The 16,675-nt window shown below is 41.3% G+C and overlaps 1 protein-coding gene across 1 annotated transcript in view; it reads right to left on the reverse strand.

Moving 5' to 3' along the window:
• PIK3CG (phosphatidylinositol-4,5-bisphosphate 3-kinase catalytic subunit gamma) overlaps positions 1-15,855 on the reverse strand; it is a 33,799-nt gene extending 17,944 nt beyond the window's left edge. The window contains exons 1-6 of the mRNA XM_043588610.1: positions 15,602-15,855; positions 11,430-13,436; positions 7,713-7,778; positions 7,382-7,607; positions 5,515-5,618; positions 1,052-1,198 (exon numbers count right to left, since the gene is read on the reverse strand). Coding sequence (XP_043444545.1) covers positions 1,052-1,198; positions 5,515-5,618; positions 7,382-7,607; positions 7,713-7,778; positions 11,430-13,424 — 2,538 coding nt within the window. The 5' untranslated portion in view covers positions 13,425-13,436; positions 15,602-15,855. The remainder of the gene's footprint in view (positions 1-1,051; positions 1,199-5,514; positions 5,619-7,381; positions 7,608-7,712; positions 7,779-11,429; positions 13,437-15,601) is intronic.
• Between the last annotated feature and the right edge of the window lie 820 nt (positions 15,856-16,675).

The raw sequence follows: 16,675 nt of genomic DNA on the forward strand, positions 1-16,675 counted from the left end.
ACCTAACTTGCCCTCACCTGCCAAGCAGTGTGCCTCAGCAGGGAAACAAGTACATAAAGGGCAAGTGCAAAGTTCCCCTCAAAAGGAGAGGAACACAGTGATGCTTTGTGTTTCTGAAGAGTTTGTCTGCCAAGAATCAGAAGATTCTATGGATTTATTTGAAAGGCAGCAAACCTTCAAAAGGTTTGAAGGATTTCTTTTTCTTTCTTTCTTTTAATACTTCCGGGACAATACACGTAGTATTCTTGAAAAGAGAGCAAGAGGTATTACTGTTTCCATATTAGAAACAAGTACAAGCAGAAACACACAGAGAGAATTGAAAACATGACCAATTTTTTAATAGGCTACATTTAAATCAATGAGGTTTGCCTATTTTAAATAAACCACATTAAATATTAGGAATTGTGTTACTTCTACAACTGTGGACTGTGGAGAAGATTACTTTCCAGGTTTGCAAAGCTAAAGTTGATCCAGAAATGTTAGAAAATATGCAAAATGATTAACATTGATTACTGTCCACCTTCTGGTCTAGTAACTTACTCATGCTTGTTACTTAACTGCACGATTTATTCAGTCACTTATGTGTCATTCTTCTGTCTCCTTCCTGTCAAATCATTCACTTGAGTTTGTGGATGTGGATGTAGATCAAAGTGAAGTATATAAAGAGAGCACTTGTGGGTGCACAGATATGTCTATAAATATGAATAAAGTGGATGCCAGGGGGGTACATACGTCTATATTTTATGTTACTACACTAGGAATGGGATGTATAAAAGAGAGGTTAGGTGAGGGAGACATATCTGGCTATATGGGAAAGTTGGATATGCTTCTTCTCAGGAATAGACAGCATTGGGATGCTCACTAGATCACGTATCTAATGGCCCACAGCCATGTTCCCCCAGTGCCAACTCTCTGTTACAAAATCTTCGATCATTGTACATGGACAAAATAGGAGAATGGGAATAAAATCAGTAGCAGGCATTTTTTAGATCAAATACAGAATTCTTTTTTCAGGTAATTGAACAAAAAAAATCCCTTAATGGTAGCATACCTGTAAAATCAGCATGTCTTGGCGCAGATCATCACCATGTTTAAAGATAATGCCAATCGTTTCATTTGATAGGGCTGTAGGGTCAGCACATTTAAACTCAAGCCATAGGGGCTTTTTCTTGGAGGCCATCACTTTACATTTTTCAATCTGTAAGGAAATAGTCACATGTTTCCTACATATAATGAACACATATTGTGGACGTGTAAATCCTCTTACAAAATATTATTATAAACAACCAGTACAAAGTCCTAGTTGGAAGAGAAGATATTTGCAAATACCTATCAGATAAAGGATTAGTATCTAAAATCTATAAAGAATTTATCAAACTCAACATCCCCAAAACAAGGAATCCAGTGAAGAAATGCGCAGAAGACATGAACAGACACTTTACCAAAGAAGACATCCAGATGGCTAACAGACACATGAAAAGATGCTCAACATCACTCATCATTAGGGAAATGCAAATCAAAACCACAATGAGATACCACCTCACACCCCTGTCAGAATGGCTAAAATGAACAACTCAAGAAACAACAGATGTTGGCAAGGATGTGGAGAAAGGGAAACACTTTGCATTGTTGATAGGAATGGAAACTGGTATAGCCACTCTGGAAAATAGGATGAAGTTTCCTCAAAAAACTAAAAATAGAGCTACCCTATGACCCAGCAATTACACTATTAGGTATTTATCCAAGGGATAAAAAATTGATTTGTAGGGGCACATGCACCCCAATGTTTGTAGCAGCACTGTTAACAATAGCCACAGTATGGATAGAGCCATTGACTTTTGAATGGATAAAGAAGATGTGGGATTTATATATAATGTAATATTACTTGGTAATCAAAAAGAATGAAATCTTGCCATTTGCCACAATGTGGATGGAACTAGAATGCATTATGCTAAGGGAAAGAAGTCAGAGAAAGACAAATATCATATGATTTCACTCATATGTGGAATTTAAGAAACACAACGGATGAACATAGGAGAAGGGAAGGAAAAATAAGATAAAAACAGAGAGGGAGGGAAACCGCAAGAGACTCTTAAATACAGAGAATAAACAGGGTTGCTGGAGGGGAGGTGGGTGGGGGGATGGGCTAAATGGGTGATGGGCATTAAGGAGGGCACTTGTTGGGATGAGCACGGGTGTTATATGTAAGTGATGAATCACTAAATTCTATTCCTGAAACCATTATTACACATATGTTAATTAACTTGGATTTAAATTGAAAAAACAAAAAACAAAGTCCTAGTTGGAAGATGATGTTCAATGATTTGGATAAAAATACAGAAAGCGTTCTTACCAAATCTGCAAATGTTATAGGAGAGCAAGTTATAACACTTAAAAGCAAGGATTCTCAAACTGTATTCCGAGGAACCCTATGAGTCTGTGGAGGTGTTCAAGAGGCAATGACAGATCCTGTCCTCTGCATGCCTTACTCCTACAGGGCTCTGGTACTCCCATGTGCCCATTACTACAGAGCAACTATGCTGTTTATCTAAGCTCAACATACCCTAGGAAATGAAACATAAAGAAAACTATACCAAGGCTGATCCTAATCAAATTGCTGAAGACCATGGTACCAAAAAGAAAATCTTAAAAGTAGCCTGGGGAAGAAAGACACATACAGAAATCAGAGGTAAGAATGACAGGAAACTTACAGAAAATATGCAAGCCCAAAGAAAAAGCTGCTGAAAGGGAGGAAAAAAAGCCAACCTAGAATTCTATATTCAGGGAAAACATCTTTCAAAAACGAAGGTGGAATAAAGAGGTTTTCAGACAAACAAAAGCTGGAAGAATTTCTTGCCAGAAGACTTGCACTATAAGAAATTTTTAAGGCTGAAGGAAAATGATGCCAGATGGAAACACAAACCTTTACAAAGAAATAAAGAGTCCCAAAATGTGGTAAATGTGTGGGTAAATATATATATGTATATATATATATATATATATATATACACACACACACACACATATATATATACATGACATATTTATATAGATATATATTTATATTTATATATATAATATATATACATTTACATATGTAAGTTTAATCTATTAAGTCTGCTAAATCTATTTTTAACTATTTAAGGCAATAATAATAATTATTATTGGGTTTATGACATATGTAGGAGGTAAAAGCATGACAAAAATAGCATAAAGGTCGGGAAGAAGTTAATGGAAGTATACTGTTGTAAGATTCTTATGCACACATGAAGTGGTGTATTATCTGAGTATAACCAAGAGCATGAGGTAACAGATATTTAGTATATGTGCTGCCGAAGCGAGCACTAGGTAACAGATATTTAGATCAATGAAATGAACTAGAGAATCTAGATATGGACCCACACATATACAGGCAGTTGATATTTGACAAAAGCGCTGAGGTATTTCAACAGATGGTGCCAGGAAAGTTGGATATTCAATACCAAAAAAACCACACCTGATCTTTACTTTCCATCATACCCAAAAATTAACTCCAAGCTGGATCAAAGACTGAAATATAAGAGTGAAAACTATGAAACTTCCAGGAAAAAATATTTGTCACATTGAATTAGGCAGTCTTTCTCAACATTGGCACTGTTGACATTTTGGGCTAGATTATTCATTGTTGTTGGGGGGCTGTCCTGTGCAATGTAGGATGTTTAGCAGCATCCCTGGTCTCTACTCACCAGATGCCAGTAGAATTTTTCCAGTTGTAACAGTAAAAAATACCTCTAGACATTACCAAATGTTCCCTGGTGTGTGTGTGTGTGTGTGTGTCTGTGTGTGTCTGTGTGTGTGTCTGTGTCTGCGTGTGTGTGTGTGTGTTGGGGGTGTCTCTCCAGGTTGAGTATTATTGGATTAGGCAAATGTTTATTTTTTTTATTTTTTTTTTTAAATTTTTTTTCAACGTTTATTTATTTTTGGGACAGAGAGAGACAGAGCACGAACAGGGGAGGGGCAGAGAGAGAGAGAGACACAGAATCGGAAACAGGCTCCAGGCTCTGAGCCATCAGCCCAGAGCCTGACGCGGGGCTCGAACTCACGGACCATGAGATCGTGACCTGGCTGATGTCAGACGCTTAACTGACTGCGCCACCCAGGCGCCCCTAGGCAAATGTTTATTTAAAAAAATTTTTTAATGTTTATTTATTTTTGAGACAGAGAAAGAGAGAGACAGAGTCTGAGTGGGGGAAGGGCAGAGAGAGAGGGAGACACCGAATCTGAAGCAGGCTCCAGGCTCTGAGCTGTCAGCACAGAGCCCAACATGGGGCTTGAACCCATGAGCTGTGAGATCATCTGAGCAAAGTTGGATGCCCAACCGACTGAGCCACCTAGGCGCCCCACAAATGTTTCTTAGGATACACAAAAGCAAACTATACAAAAGGTGATGAATTGGACTTAATAAAAATTTAAAAACCCTTCTGCTCTCTGAAATATACTACTAAGAAAATTAAAAGGTAAGCCACAGACTGGAATTTGTAAAATGTATACCTGATAAAGGATTTGTATCTAGAATATATAAACAACTCAAAAACAAGAAGGCAACCCATATTAAACATGAATGAAAGATGTGAACAGAAACTTCTCAATAGAAGATGGAAAATAAGCACATGAGAAGATACTCAACATCATTACAGAAATGCAACATTGAGATGCCACTTCACCATTGGAATGGCTAAAAGTAAAAAGATTGGTGATAATTAGTATTGGCAAAGATGTGGAACAGTGGGAACTCATGTACATTGATGGTGGGAATATACAATGTTACACGCTTTGGAAAAACAGTTCAGCAGTATCTTATAAAATTAAACACACATGTACCATGACTCAACTATGTCACTGTTAAATATTTACTCAAAAGGTGAATGGAAAATAAAGCATAGTATATCCACACAGGGGACTACTACTCAGTCATAAAAAGGAACAGATGGCACACACAGCAATGTGGATGGATCTTAAAAGCACCGTGCTAAGTAAAAGGATCCAGATACAAAAACTACATACTGTATGATTCCACTTGATGAAATTCTAGAAAATGACATGACAGAAGCAGATCAGTTGTTCAGGATAGGGGATGGAAGGAGGAAAGGACTACCTCTGCAAGAGAACATGAAAGAACCTTCCCTATAACGTCTCTATGGAAGTGTTCTGTATCCTGGTTACAATGGCAGTGGTTACGTGATTGCATACGTTTGTCAAAACTCATTGCAATGCCCACTTAAAACAAACAAAATTTATTATATGTAAATGATTCCTTAAGAAAGCTGATTTAAAACAAAATGGATGGGAGACTGCCTGGTTTTGAGGCTTTGAGGAGCTAGTGGTTAGAGAAAGGCCTAACAGAAGCCCGTCCAGGGACTTTCCAGCTTCTCTGTCTCTACAGAAACATTAGCTTTTACCCACGAGGCCCTGTGAAGCGTGCACAGACAGTTACAAGACATAAAGACCACTTGGGGACATCGAGGTGATACCTACCACTAGTGCTCCGGCCTTCAGTCCAGGATCATATGGGACTCTAAAGCTTTTTGGGAGATTCGAATTCTGCAGGTTTTCAAGTTTTTGCTTAAGTTGTGAAATAACTGTAATTGTCAGAAGTGCACAAAGTTACATGAGTTCAAATAATCACCGACATTATCTATAGCATTTCCTGAGGCCACGTCTATTCATAACATTCTATACATTTGGTCTGGTGTGGAGTGGGAGCAAAGGGTGTAGGTTTCTGTCTTTGAGGAACTAACCATAAGACATGGCGAGATAAGTCAGGTTTACTGAGAGCAATACAACCATGTACACAATACTACAGCAGTGGATAGAAGCATGCGAGTAAAGATATGGGAGGCCAAGACAATCAGGTAGGGAAGGATATTTTGAAGGTAATGCTAAGGAATATATACTGTTGTTCTCTTCCCAAGATGTGAAACTTTGAACTGCCATTTGGTTTGGGGAACAGACATTCAAAGACCATATCAAATGCAATTCAGTTAGGGTTCTATAAATTCTTTTCAAAAGAAGAAGTCAGGTTATGTGGAGACAGTGTGATAACCTCAAACTCAAGAGTTCTTTAGAATTCTAAATTCTAAGACAAAATATATAGGTTAAAAATTTCTTCCTGGATAACATACTAGAGGCTGGTACAAGTGTTTCCCTTTCTTACTTACAATGAAAATAAAAGTAAGATGATTATGACCACGATTATTTTTTTGGAGAGAACATTATTGGTGTATTGGAAAAGAATTCAAGGGGAAAAGTGGAAATTCAGAATATTCAAAATACTAGCTGACTATGTTAGTATATGTGTCCATTATGAGCCATAGTGCTGGGTCTGTGTATATAAAAATAAATAAAAAATATCCCCTAGTTGCAAGGCTTATGCAGTTTACCAGACCAGAAAGATGTGTCAATGACTATATTTTAATATAGTATCAACCCAAGCCTAGGGGAATATAGAGAAAGAGTGATTAATTTTCCTAGGGGCAGGGACAGGATTTATTAGGGATAAGATCATATTGGAAATGACATCAGAGAGGAGGTATATATATCTGTATATAATTATGCTGATCTCTATATAAATATATATAAAAATAGAAGTACACTGACATATATAAATATATATACACAAATTTAAATAGCTTCTCAATAATTCATTTCTTTTTTAAAAATTTTTTTAATGTTTACTTATTTTCTGAGAGAGAGTGAGACAGAGTGTGAGTGGGGGAGGGGCAGAGAGAGAGGGAGACACAGAATCTGAAGCAGGCTCCAGGCTCTGAGCTGTCAGCACAGAGCCCGACATGGGCCTCAAACTCACGAACTGTGATGTGAGATCATGAGCTGAGCTGAAGTTGGACACTTAACCAACTGAGCCACCCTGGCACCCCAATTCATTTCTTTAAAAGACTGAAAATTTGAAAATTATACACATATATTGAAAGGAAGGAAAGAAGTAAATATTTGCAAATAACTAATCTTCGTGTGCGTGCAACTGTTCTGTTTTTTTTTGTTTTTGTTTTTGTTTTTTAGTTTCAAGTTTTTAATTGAGATTCAGTGAGTTAGCATACAGTGTAATATTAGTTTCAGGCCTGCAACTGTTCTTAAATATACACCTTACATCTGCATGCTTTTTAAATTTTTCAAAGAGTTCAACATCTATTACAAATTCATCATTAGCATATATCCATAGTTTTAAAAAATACGAACTTGTAAAAGGAGGACTTTAAATTTGCTTACTCCACAAAGATGGAAGATTGAAAAATGTGTTCTTGGCTTCCTTTAGGAAGGTACAGCCTGCCTCCCCGAAGGAAGGAGAATCGCAGGGATGATGGCATTGGAAATAGAGGCACCATACCTTGGGAACTGACATCATACTTTTCAGCAGAGAGCGATTTAATATCAAGGGTGACCTTCTGTAGCATCTCGATCACTTGCACTTGGTCGGTGAAGTCATGCAGCATGGCTGTGCCACAGCCCCTCAGGTAGGCTTCTAGGATCACTGCAAACCTCTGCTGGTAGTGTCTGGACTGTGCTATCTCGCTTCTCAAGAACCAAAACAAGAAGTGACCAATTCTTTTGTTCTGAAGGTGGGAACAAGAAGAGTGAACAGTTGTGACTAATGCTCTATCAGTCAGTTCTCGCTAACTTTTAAAAGGTCACACTATTCTCAAAGTGGAAGTACTTACTCGTAAGCCACGCTTCAGCAGAAATCTGGCGAGGGCGCTGTCATGATAGGGTTCAAATTTCACAGCCTAAAGGAAGAACACAGGGGCATTTGTAGGACTGCATTTCTGTGTTGGTTAATCAGGGGAAAAAGGAAATGGAGAAAAAGCGCTCTGCCTTACTGGGTCTTTTCTGGCTAGGCTGATGACAATCTTACCAGTCACTTCACTCAACCCTTTCTTTTTGAGGACACTTTGGGTCAGAGTGAGCCACTTGCTTAGGGACTGGGATTAGAAACCAGAACTCTTGACTCCAGTTATGTTCTTTTGCTACCGTCAAAGGTTAGGCTTTGGCTCCCATTAAGGGCTTACTTGACTTACTGGAAGGATAGAGGGGAAATATGGGGATGACTGTAACACATCCTTAAAAGAGGAATGTAAAAGAGGCTGTTGGAAAGAAAACGCACAGTGGAGACGCAACATATAACAAGAAAAATATGTTAGAGGTGAAGATCGTAAAAATTCTATAGCTTCCCTTCAGCTCAAGGTGTGTGTTTCGCATCTCGCTGGCAGGTCACCACGCTACCTCATGGGCTCTTACTCCAAGTAAACAGCAGGCCTGGATCCACCCACACAGAGTGATCACTACCCTCTGCCATGCGGCGGTGTATACAGAGAGTTTTTTTCTGAAAAGTCTCTGATTTTATGTGCTTCCTAGGGTTTGTAGTTTTTGTATCACTTGGCTGTTATAGAGGTATTGACCTGCATGGCAGACAGCTCTATGACTGAAGAAAATCACCAATAAAATATAAAAAAATAATTTAGAATGGTGGGTATAGGAACATTTGTTATACCATTCTTAGTATTTACAGTAGGTCTGCAATGGTTCGCAATTTTATGGCAAGACTAACAAATATAGTTTAAATTGTTAACAGATGTGTAGATAGATTTATAGGCTGATATCGTGTGTGTGCATAAAGAGAGGCTTAAAATGAAATATCTCAGTATTTTCTTTACAGATAGAAATGGTCTACCTTTGTTTTTTCCCCAAGGAACAAGAGAAATTCCCATTCCACTTTATCTTTTAGGGCCTGTGTGGTTCTTGGTACAATTTCCAGTTCTTACTCTGGTTTTCCAGTTTGGAAATAATCAATATTGACATGCTTCCAAAGATGCTTTTCTTTTCTTTTAAAAAAAAATTTTTTTTAATGTTTATTCATTCTTGGGGGAGAGAGAGAGAGAGAGACAGAGTGTGAGCAGGAGAGGGGCAGAGAGAGAGAGGCAGACACAGAATCTGAAGCAGGCTCCAGGTTCTGAGCTGTCCGCACAGAGCCCAATGTGGGGCTTGAACCCACGATTATGAGATCATGACCTGAGCCAAAGTTGGACGCTCAACTGACTGAGCCACCCAGGCGCTCCTCAAAGATGCTTTTCATGGCTGTGGGCCGGTAGGTGCCTGTAGCTGCCGTTAAGTTCTGAATTCTGAGAATGTGGTTTATTTGGCCACTGGTACAGACTTCAGAATTGTTTTTCTAAGTTTCCAGTTCAAACGTGAGTCGTTTCAACCTTATTCGTGTTTCACTTCTGTAAACACAATGCAGATCTCAACTAGGAGACCATTTTAATCAGGAATGAGTCATTCAGCCATATCTGAAAATGTCTCAAATAGTTTTACAAATGACTACTCTTTTTCAAATTTATGACCACAAATTCAATGTTAATATTACTTATTGACCTCTTTCATTTAAAACATTTCCAAGAAGAACACGATTCATTTTCCAATTCCGCAAAATTTACTTGTGAAAATGACAATGAAAATAATTCATTAGTGAATTAATTTTCATTGTCATTTTCATTTGTCTTATGTCACTATCTGAACTAGTGGGCAGAGAAAACTATTAGATACATTTAACAAATGAAGGCAAAGGTCAAGTGTAATGTTTCAAGTATCTGTTTAATGAGAAGGCAAAGATTCAGAGTTAAAGTTGAGAATATTCAAAATGCTCAGAAAACTCCAGGGCCTTCCTCTAACTACAAATAGTGATTACAGAGTTTAGTGTCTAACACTAAGAGTGGCTAATCCTCAAGAGCTCAGGTCAGGGGTGCCTAGGTGGCCCAGTGAGTTAAGCATCCGACTTTGGCTCAGGTCATGACCTCATGGTTCGTGAGTTTGAGCCCTGCAGCAGGCTCTGTGCTGACAGCTCGGAGCCTGGAGCCTGCTTCTGATTCTATGTATGTGTGTCTGTCCTTCCCATGCTCATGCTCTGTCTGTCTCCCGCTCAAAAATAAATAAGCATTTAAAAAAATTAAAAAATAAATAAAGAGATCAGGTCAAACATCACTTACTCAGAACTGTCCCTGGTTTCCTCAATCTAAATTAAGTATCTCCAGGACCCCTGCCTATTTTGTCATAATACCCTGCAGATCTCCCCCAGAGCACTTGCACAATTTGTTATGAAATATCTGTTTGTATGTGTATGCATTTAATGCATTTAATGTCAGTCTTCCCCACGACATCACAAGCTATAGGGGGACAGAGACAGGCTCTGTTGTGATCACTGATCTCTCTAGCATCCAGAAGTGCACAGTACATGTTGTTGAATTAATGGAGGGACATGTCTGCACTCTAAAATAGCATTCTGTTCCAATTCCTTTACTTCCTCTTCCTTGTTAAACAGCACAATACGGTCTCAGAAGTGTTCTGGTGTGCAGAACTGTGCCTCCTTTTTTCTTCAACTTCCTAGGTAAACCTGAGGCAAATCACTTCGTCCTTCTGGACTACTTGGAAAGGTGTGAGAACAGGAGTGGAAATCCTATACCAGACCTGTCTGAAGAGAGGGGCTTTTGAGGTCCCACCCAGATAGGAGATGTTATTCTATGAATTATGATAAGCGTGATCAAAGAGGGTGAGCTTTTCTCTCTGGGACACACTATCCTGACCCCGGATTTTTTTCTTTAATTTTTAATGTTTATTTATTTTTGAGAGAGAGACAGAGAGTGTGTGTGAGAGAGCAGAGGAGGAACAGAGAGAGAGGGAGACACAGAATCCGAAGCAGGCTCCTGGCTCCGAGCTGTCAGCAGAGAGCCGGACACAGGGCTTAAACTCACGAACCCCGAGATCATGACCTGAGCCAAATTCAGACGCTTAACCAACTGATACACCCAGGTACCCCCCTCACCCTGGATTGATGCAGGAAATTGGAGGCAGAGAAAAGAGCAGGGCCTGGAGGCAATCTGCCTGGGTTTGATTTCTGGTCTGATTTTTTAAAAGTATGTGACCTTGAGCACATTACTTAGACTCTCTAAGCCTCGGTTTCCATATATATATATAATGCAAATGTTAATTTGACCTCCATCATAGTTGTTTGGAGAGTTCAGTGTGATAATACACGAAACGCATGCAAATCACTTGCAGCCTCAGAGCCTTGGTACAAGGGAGCATTCCACTAATTGCATCTGTCACTAATATAGTAAATGAGAAGAAGCTACTCCTATAGGGCCAGTTTTCCTAAAAAGCAAAATACTATGTCCTCAAAATGATTGCTGGCAACCCTTCAAAGACGGTAAAAAAAGTAAATGGAACAGTTTACTACTGTTTGAAGTGGCTTCATCAGATCTCCATTGACTGACTGTGACGCTATATGGGCAAAGGGCATTTGGGGACAACTGAATGGGGTGCCTGTGCACATGAAAATAAACTCTTTGAGAAGAGTGCTCCCTTGAGAACACCAGAATCCCTACCTGGACCAGCTGTAGGAGGTAATGCAGAACATCATCGTCCTCCAAGCTCTCCAGTTTCTGCACTGCAATGGCTCTTACATTTTCATCTGAAAAGTTGCAGTCCAGGAGTTGCATTGTTAACCCCACATCCAAAGCACTTTGATCCCAGACCTCCCGTCTGGCTAACAATTGGTACGTTTTGGCTACAATTTCTTGCTGTCCCCATTTTACGGAGCTAAACAGCTTAGGATATGCCTTTGGATGCTTAAGGCTTTCATATCTAAAATGCCAGAGCAATTCTTTGTCCTCTGCTGTGAGAGGGTTAAGTGGATCAGTGGCTATGATTGCTTCCAGTTGCTTCCGAAGCTGGTTGGGCATTTCTGCTCGAACCCGGTCCCCTTCGGGGTCAGGGGTGGGGCGATGCTTAGGCAAGGCTATTGGGTGACAGTAATTGTCCAGGAGAATGGAGATGGACATTGAGTTCTCCTTGTCTGGGTTTGTCGCAGACGTGAGCTTGTCAGCATTGAAGCTCCCTTGGTCTTCTCCCTTTCCAGATATCTGCCACATGTGGAGCACATACTCCCCGTGGCGCAGGAGGAATCGGTGGTCTATCAGCAGCAGGTTCACGTAATAGAGGAGCTGAGTTTTGCCTTTAGACTCGGAACTGGGAGTCTCTGCAGAGGTCTTGCCAGCCAGCACTGGAGCTTTGCTGCAGTAGATCTGGAGGTTGAGTAGAGCCCCTCTGGGTAAGTCTTTTATTTTGATACTGAACTCGAGCCACACATTCCAGAGCACCTCCTCTGTGAAGGGTTTGGGGCTGGTTCTCCTTTGGCAAAGGACTTGCTGCCCATGCTGGATGTTTGCCTCCACAAAAACCGTGAGGTCAGCATTCCGGGGCAGGACGGGGATATCAATGCCTCTGATTTTGACCCTGAACTTCCGGTCACAGTCCCACAGGGACACGGTGAACACACTCTCGTGGTCCTTCCCGTGGATGGTCAGCTGCTCATGGTAGCCAGTGACTCCCGTGCAGTCATCCACCAGTGGCCACTCTTCTTTCCTCACCTCGTCCAGGGCTGGGTCTGGAGGCGTGTCAAGCACCAGGTGAATCTCTTCTCCATTCTTGAGGCATTGCCTCACCCACTGAAAGTTTTTGATGGGCGTTTCACCCACTAGGTACTCATCCCGGCCGCAGACGCGCAGCACAAAATCCTGTTCGCTCTGGCTTTCGGGGATATCCATCAGAGACTTCTTCTTGGCCATCTTGGTGAAGAAGCTCTGGAGGATGGCGCCTGGGGTGTCATCGGCCGAGACCTTGATGGTCTGGCTGGTGGTGCTGCGGTGAATGACGATGAAGATGCAGTTGTTGGTGATCTTCTTCAACAGATACTCCGGGAGGGGCTTCGATGTCACCCACGGGTGCATGGCGTAGAGCTTAGGGTCGCGGCCGGCCACCTCGACCATGCGCGGGGTGACCAGGCGGCGGCGCGTGAACTCGAGCTCGTTATCGTGCACGTTGCTGACGTCGGTGACGTCGTAGCCGATCAGGGCGGTGAGCTGCCGCTGGAAGGCCAGCGTCTCGTCCGAGGGCGCGCGCCGCTGCACCACGTGGATCTGGCCCGGGCTCCTGTGCAGCACCTGCCAGTAGCGCAGGCAGTCCAGGGTCTGCACCACCTGGTACTTGTCGTAGATCTCGTACCACTGGCCCTTCTTCTGGTAGAGCAGGAGGAAGTGGTCCGGGCCGAGCCGGCGGTAGAAGTCGGTCGCCACACTAGTCTCCAGCGCGCGCAGCCACACCTGGGCCTTCATCTGCTCCACGTTGCCGTGGCCGGCCACGTGCAGCAGCGCCGTCTCGGGGGTCTTGCTGTTGCGCTGGCTGGTGGGCAGCACGAACTCGATGGGGATGAGCTCCATGGAGGACAGGCTGGCCGTGGTGCTGCGCGGCTTCATCCTCCGGCGCCGGCGGCGGTTGTCCTCTCTCAGAACCACGGGCTGTTCATAGTTGTCCAGCTCCATGCCCTGCGCGACCTGGGAGTGGAGACACAGAGGGCTTGGTCACGGGACAGGCACTTTCTGTTAACACTCTTCGACGAGGTGGCAGAAGGAGAAGGTAGAGGAAGGCAGTGATGTGCGCCCGAAGATACAGGGGTTTTGGAAGTGGGGCCCAGGAATGCTGGTCCCACCACTTAGTATCAGGGTGACTTGAGCTAGTTAGAGAATCTCTGCGCCTGTTTCCCACCTGTAAGATGGGTTTAGTGATACCTCAGAGGGTGGAGGTGAGGATTAAAAAAGGTAATATGCTTGTTCGGCATGGGCGATAGGTACATGGGGGTTCATCAATCAGATACCTTATGTTTGAAACTTTAGTTAAGGAGAGAGAGAGAGAGAGAGAGAGAGAGAGAGAGAGAGAGAGAGATGTGAAGCACTCATCCATCACAGTCCCTGACACTTTATAATGGCTCAAGGTGGTAAGCGTTGTTCTTAAGCATACTGAAATGGATAGATGAATAAAATCATCCAGTTAAATGATCAAGTTCTAATTTTCAAGGTGCAGCATGAGATGCTGAAACCCCACACTGTGACAACACGCCCTCAACCTGTTTCATCTTTGTTCATTCTTACACTTCTCTCTGGGACCGAGATACCTCGCCCAACCACGCTTCACATTCTCGACTTTCAAACTGTCTGGATCAGGTATCTCCTCCCTAGTCAACTTCCTGTCTGTCTTTTTCTTTTCTTTCTTTTTTTTTTTTTTTTTTCTTTCTAGTTAGGAAAGGTAGTAATTTCATTGATAATATTCAAAAACATCAGAATTGGTGAAGTTGCAAGCAAGAACTTTTGCAGATACTTGAATTTTTGAATCACGAAATGGGTAGTCATTCTGGCTGTCATCATTACATTAAAGCAGTATCTTAGGGGAGTCACCCAAGGCTGTACTCTTCTAGCATGAACAATCAGATATTTTTAACTTTGTACCAATTCATTCCATCTGCCCCTGCATTAGATAGTGGAGAAGCCACCAGATGGGAGGGTGGATTTCTGGACTCCAGTGACCTGCTATTTCGACCCCAATCGATCACTTAACTTCCTTTTTGCTCTCCTATTTTCATCTGTATAATGAGAATTCACAAACTGATTCTCATCAATTCACTTTCCTCAAGTCTTTAGTAAGTACCTACTCCACACAAAGCATTTCAGTATAAGTGTGACAGAATGCAATAGGAAACACTTCAAATAATGATTGAAATATTAAAAATATTAAAATTGAAATACAAACAAGGTGTTTTGATTTGAATATCTAGTATCCCTAGGTTGTAAGATATGTTCCACGTAAGAATCAAATACTGAAACAAAAATTGTTTCCAAAATTGTCATTTACTCTCTTAAATGACTAATGTTTGTGAGACTCATAATTACTTATTTCTTTCATAGTGGACCATTTGATATATACCAAAAAGGAGAGTTTGATTCAAAGATAAGAAAGACAAGTTTCAAATCTTGACTTTTAAGCTGACTTATAAAGTCAATAGTCCCTCTCTTAAAATATTATGAAGTTATCTTCAGCAAATACAGAAAGCAACTGTTCCAGAGGACTATCTCTTGTAGCTTTTAATTCACTGTTTGGTCTGTTGCTACATTGTAGAATAACTACCAAAGAAGAGAACCACAAGATATATTGACAACAAACTGAAACAAAATAGTTCCATATTGAGGCAAAATACAAATACATAGCAATAACTTCTGCCTCAGTGCTACCAAACAGTCTTACAAGATACAAGACACAGAGGGAAAAAAAAGGCTGGCTAAATACTCACTGCTTTCCTTCATGGCTGAGGCTATGAAGCTTTCTCCTCTTATAAGAAGACATCAGAAACACTGTTAAGCACAATAATCGCTAAGCATGCACTTGTGAGAACGTAAAACCCGGCTGGCACAAGCTCCTGTGCCCTCCCTCTTCCTCCCAAACAAAAACAAACAAACAAAAAGGACAGATGCACCTGCAAAGCTATGGCCGGAACCTTATGGATATCCACACGTATAGGTCTGGCCAGACAATGAAACGGAGGCATTCAGTGGTAGTATCATCTCAAGAACCGACAACCGTTCCAGATAAAAATATTCTACCCCAGACGGAAGTGTCACTATTCCGGGTCAGACCCAACAAAGGGCAAAAAAATAGAAGGAAGTAATACCTGATAAAGCAGCGGAGGTGATGATGCTGAAGGATCATTTGTTTAATTTTTGAAAACAAAACAAATTCGAATCTACCCAGTGTGCCTCTAAACTCTTCCGCTTTTCTGGGTCTCCCTTCGTATCCAGATGCAGAGGAAGTGTTGCAGTTACCAGGAAGGAAGTTTTAACCAAGTTGATTATACGTGTGATTGCTCATTTTAAAAGTGTCAGAAATGCATTTCCTGTTCTAGCACAGAGTGAAACACAGGAGTGAAAAATGTTTACCATACACACACACACACACACACACACACACACATATATATATTCTATTCTTTGAACTAATTTTTTTTTAAATAGGAGAGACTGAAACAAATTAAAATACACATTCACAAGACATAAACACACGAGACATAAATACTCTTTCTAGATAGTTCTTAGAAGAAAAGGCCTAACAGCCACACTATTAGAGAAACAGCCTGGTAGGCAGATTTTTAAGAGTTAAATTAAACTCATTAGTCCTGCAAAGCTCACTTAATTAAGTTTTCTTTGCAGGAACTCAAATGAACTCTTGTTCATATGCTGTAACTGAGGAATGGGAGAGAGAAACCTAGTGATCCAGGGGCCTGAGTTACACAAGCTGAATATTTTCAAAGACAAGGTCTGGGAGCTTGCCTCCTTACCTTGGTGAGACATTTCTGTATATTTTCAGAGCATTCAGGGTCCAAAATATCACTGTTGTGTGTGTGCGCGTGTGCATGCATGTGTCCATGTGTGTTGTAGAGGGAGACTTACTATGAGCCATGATTGGCTGCAGACAAAATAAAAGGTTTTTTGGTGTCATGGGAAAATTGGGGAGTTGAGCACTGTCATCCCATCAGATAGACAGTCACTAGGAGATGGCTCCTGAGTCCATGGGAGTACAGAATACATAGAAAAGCCATACTAGGGGCACCTGTATGGTCTAGTAGGTTAAGTGTTTGACTTCAGCTCAGCTCATTATTTCATGGTTCGTGAGTTTCAGCCCATGTTGGGCTCCCTGCAGTCAGCACAGAGTCTGCATCAGATCCTCTGTCCCCTCTCCCTGCCTCTCA

This window comes from Prionailurus bengalensis, chromosome A2 (assembly GCF_016509475.1).
Source record: "Prionailurus bengalensis isolate Pbe53 chromosome A2, Fcat_Pben_1.1_paternal_pri, whole genome shotgun sequence".
NCBI classification, from domain to species: domain Eukaryota; kingdom Metazoa; phylum Chordata; class Mammalia; order Carnivora; family Felidae; genus Prionailurus; species Prionailurus bengalensis.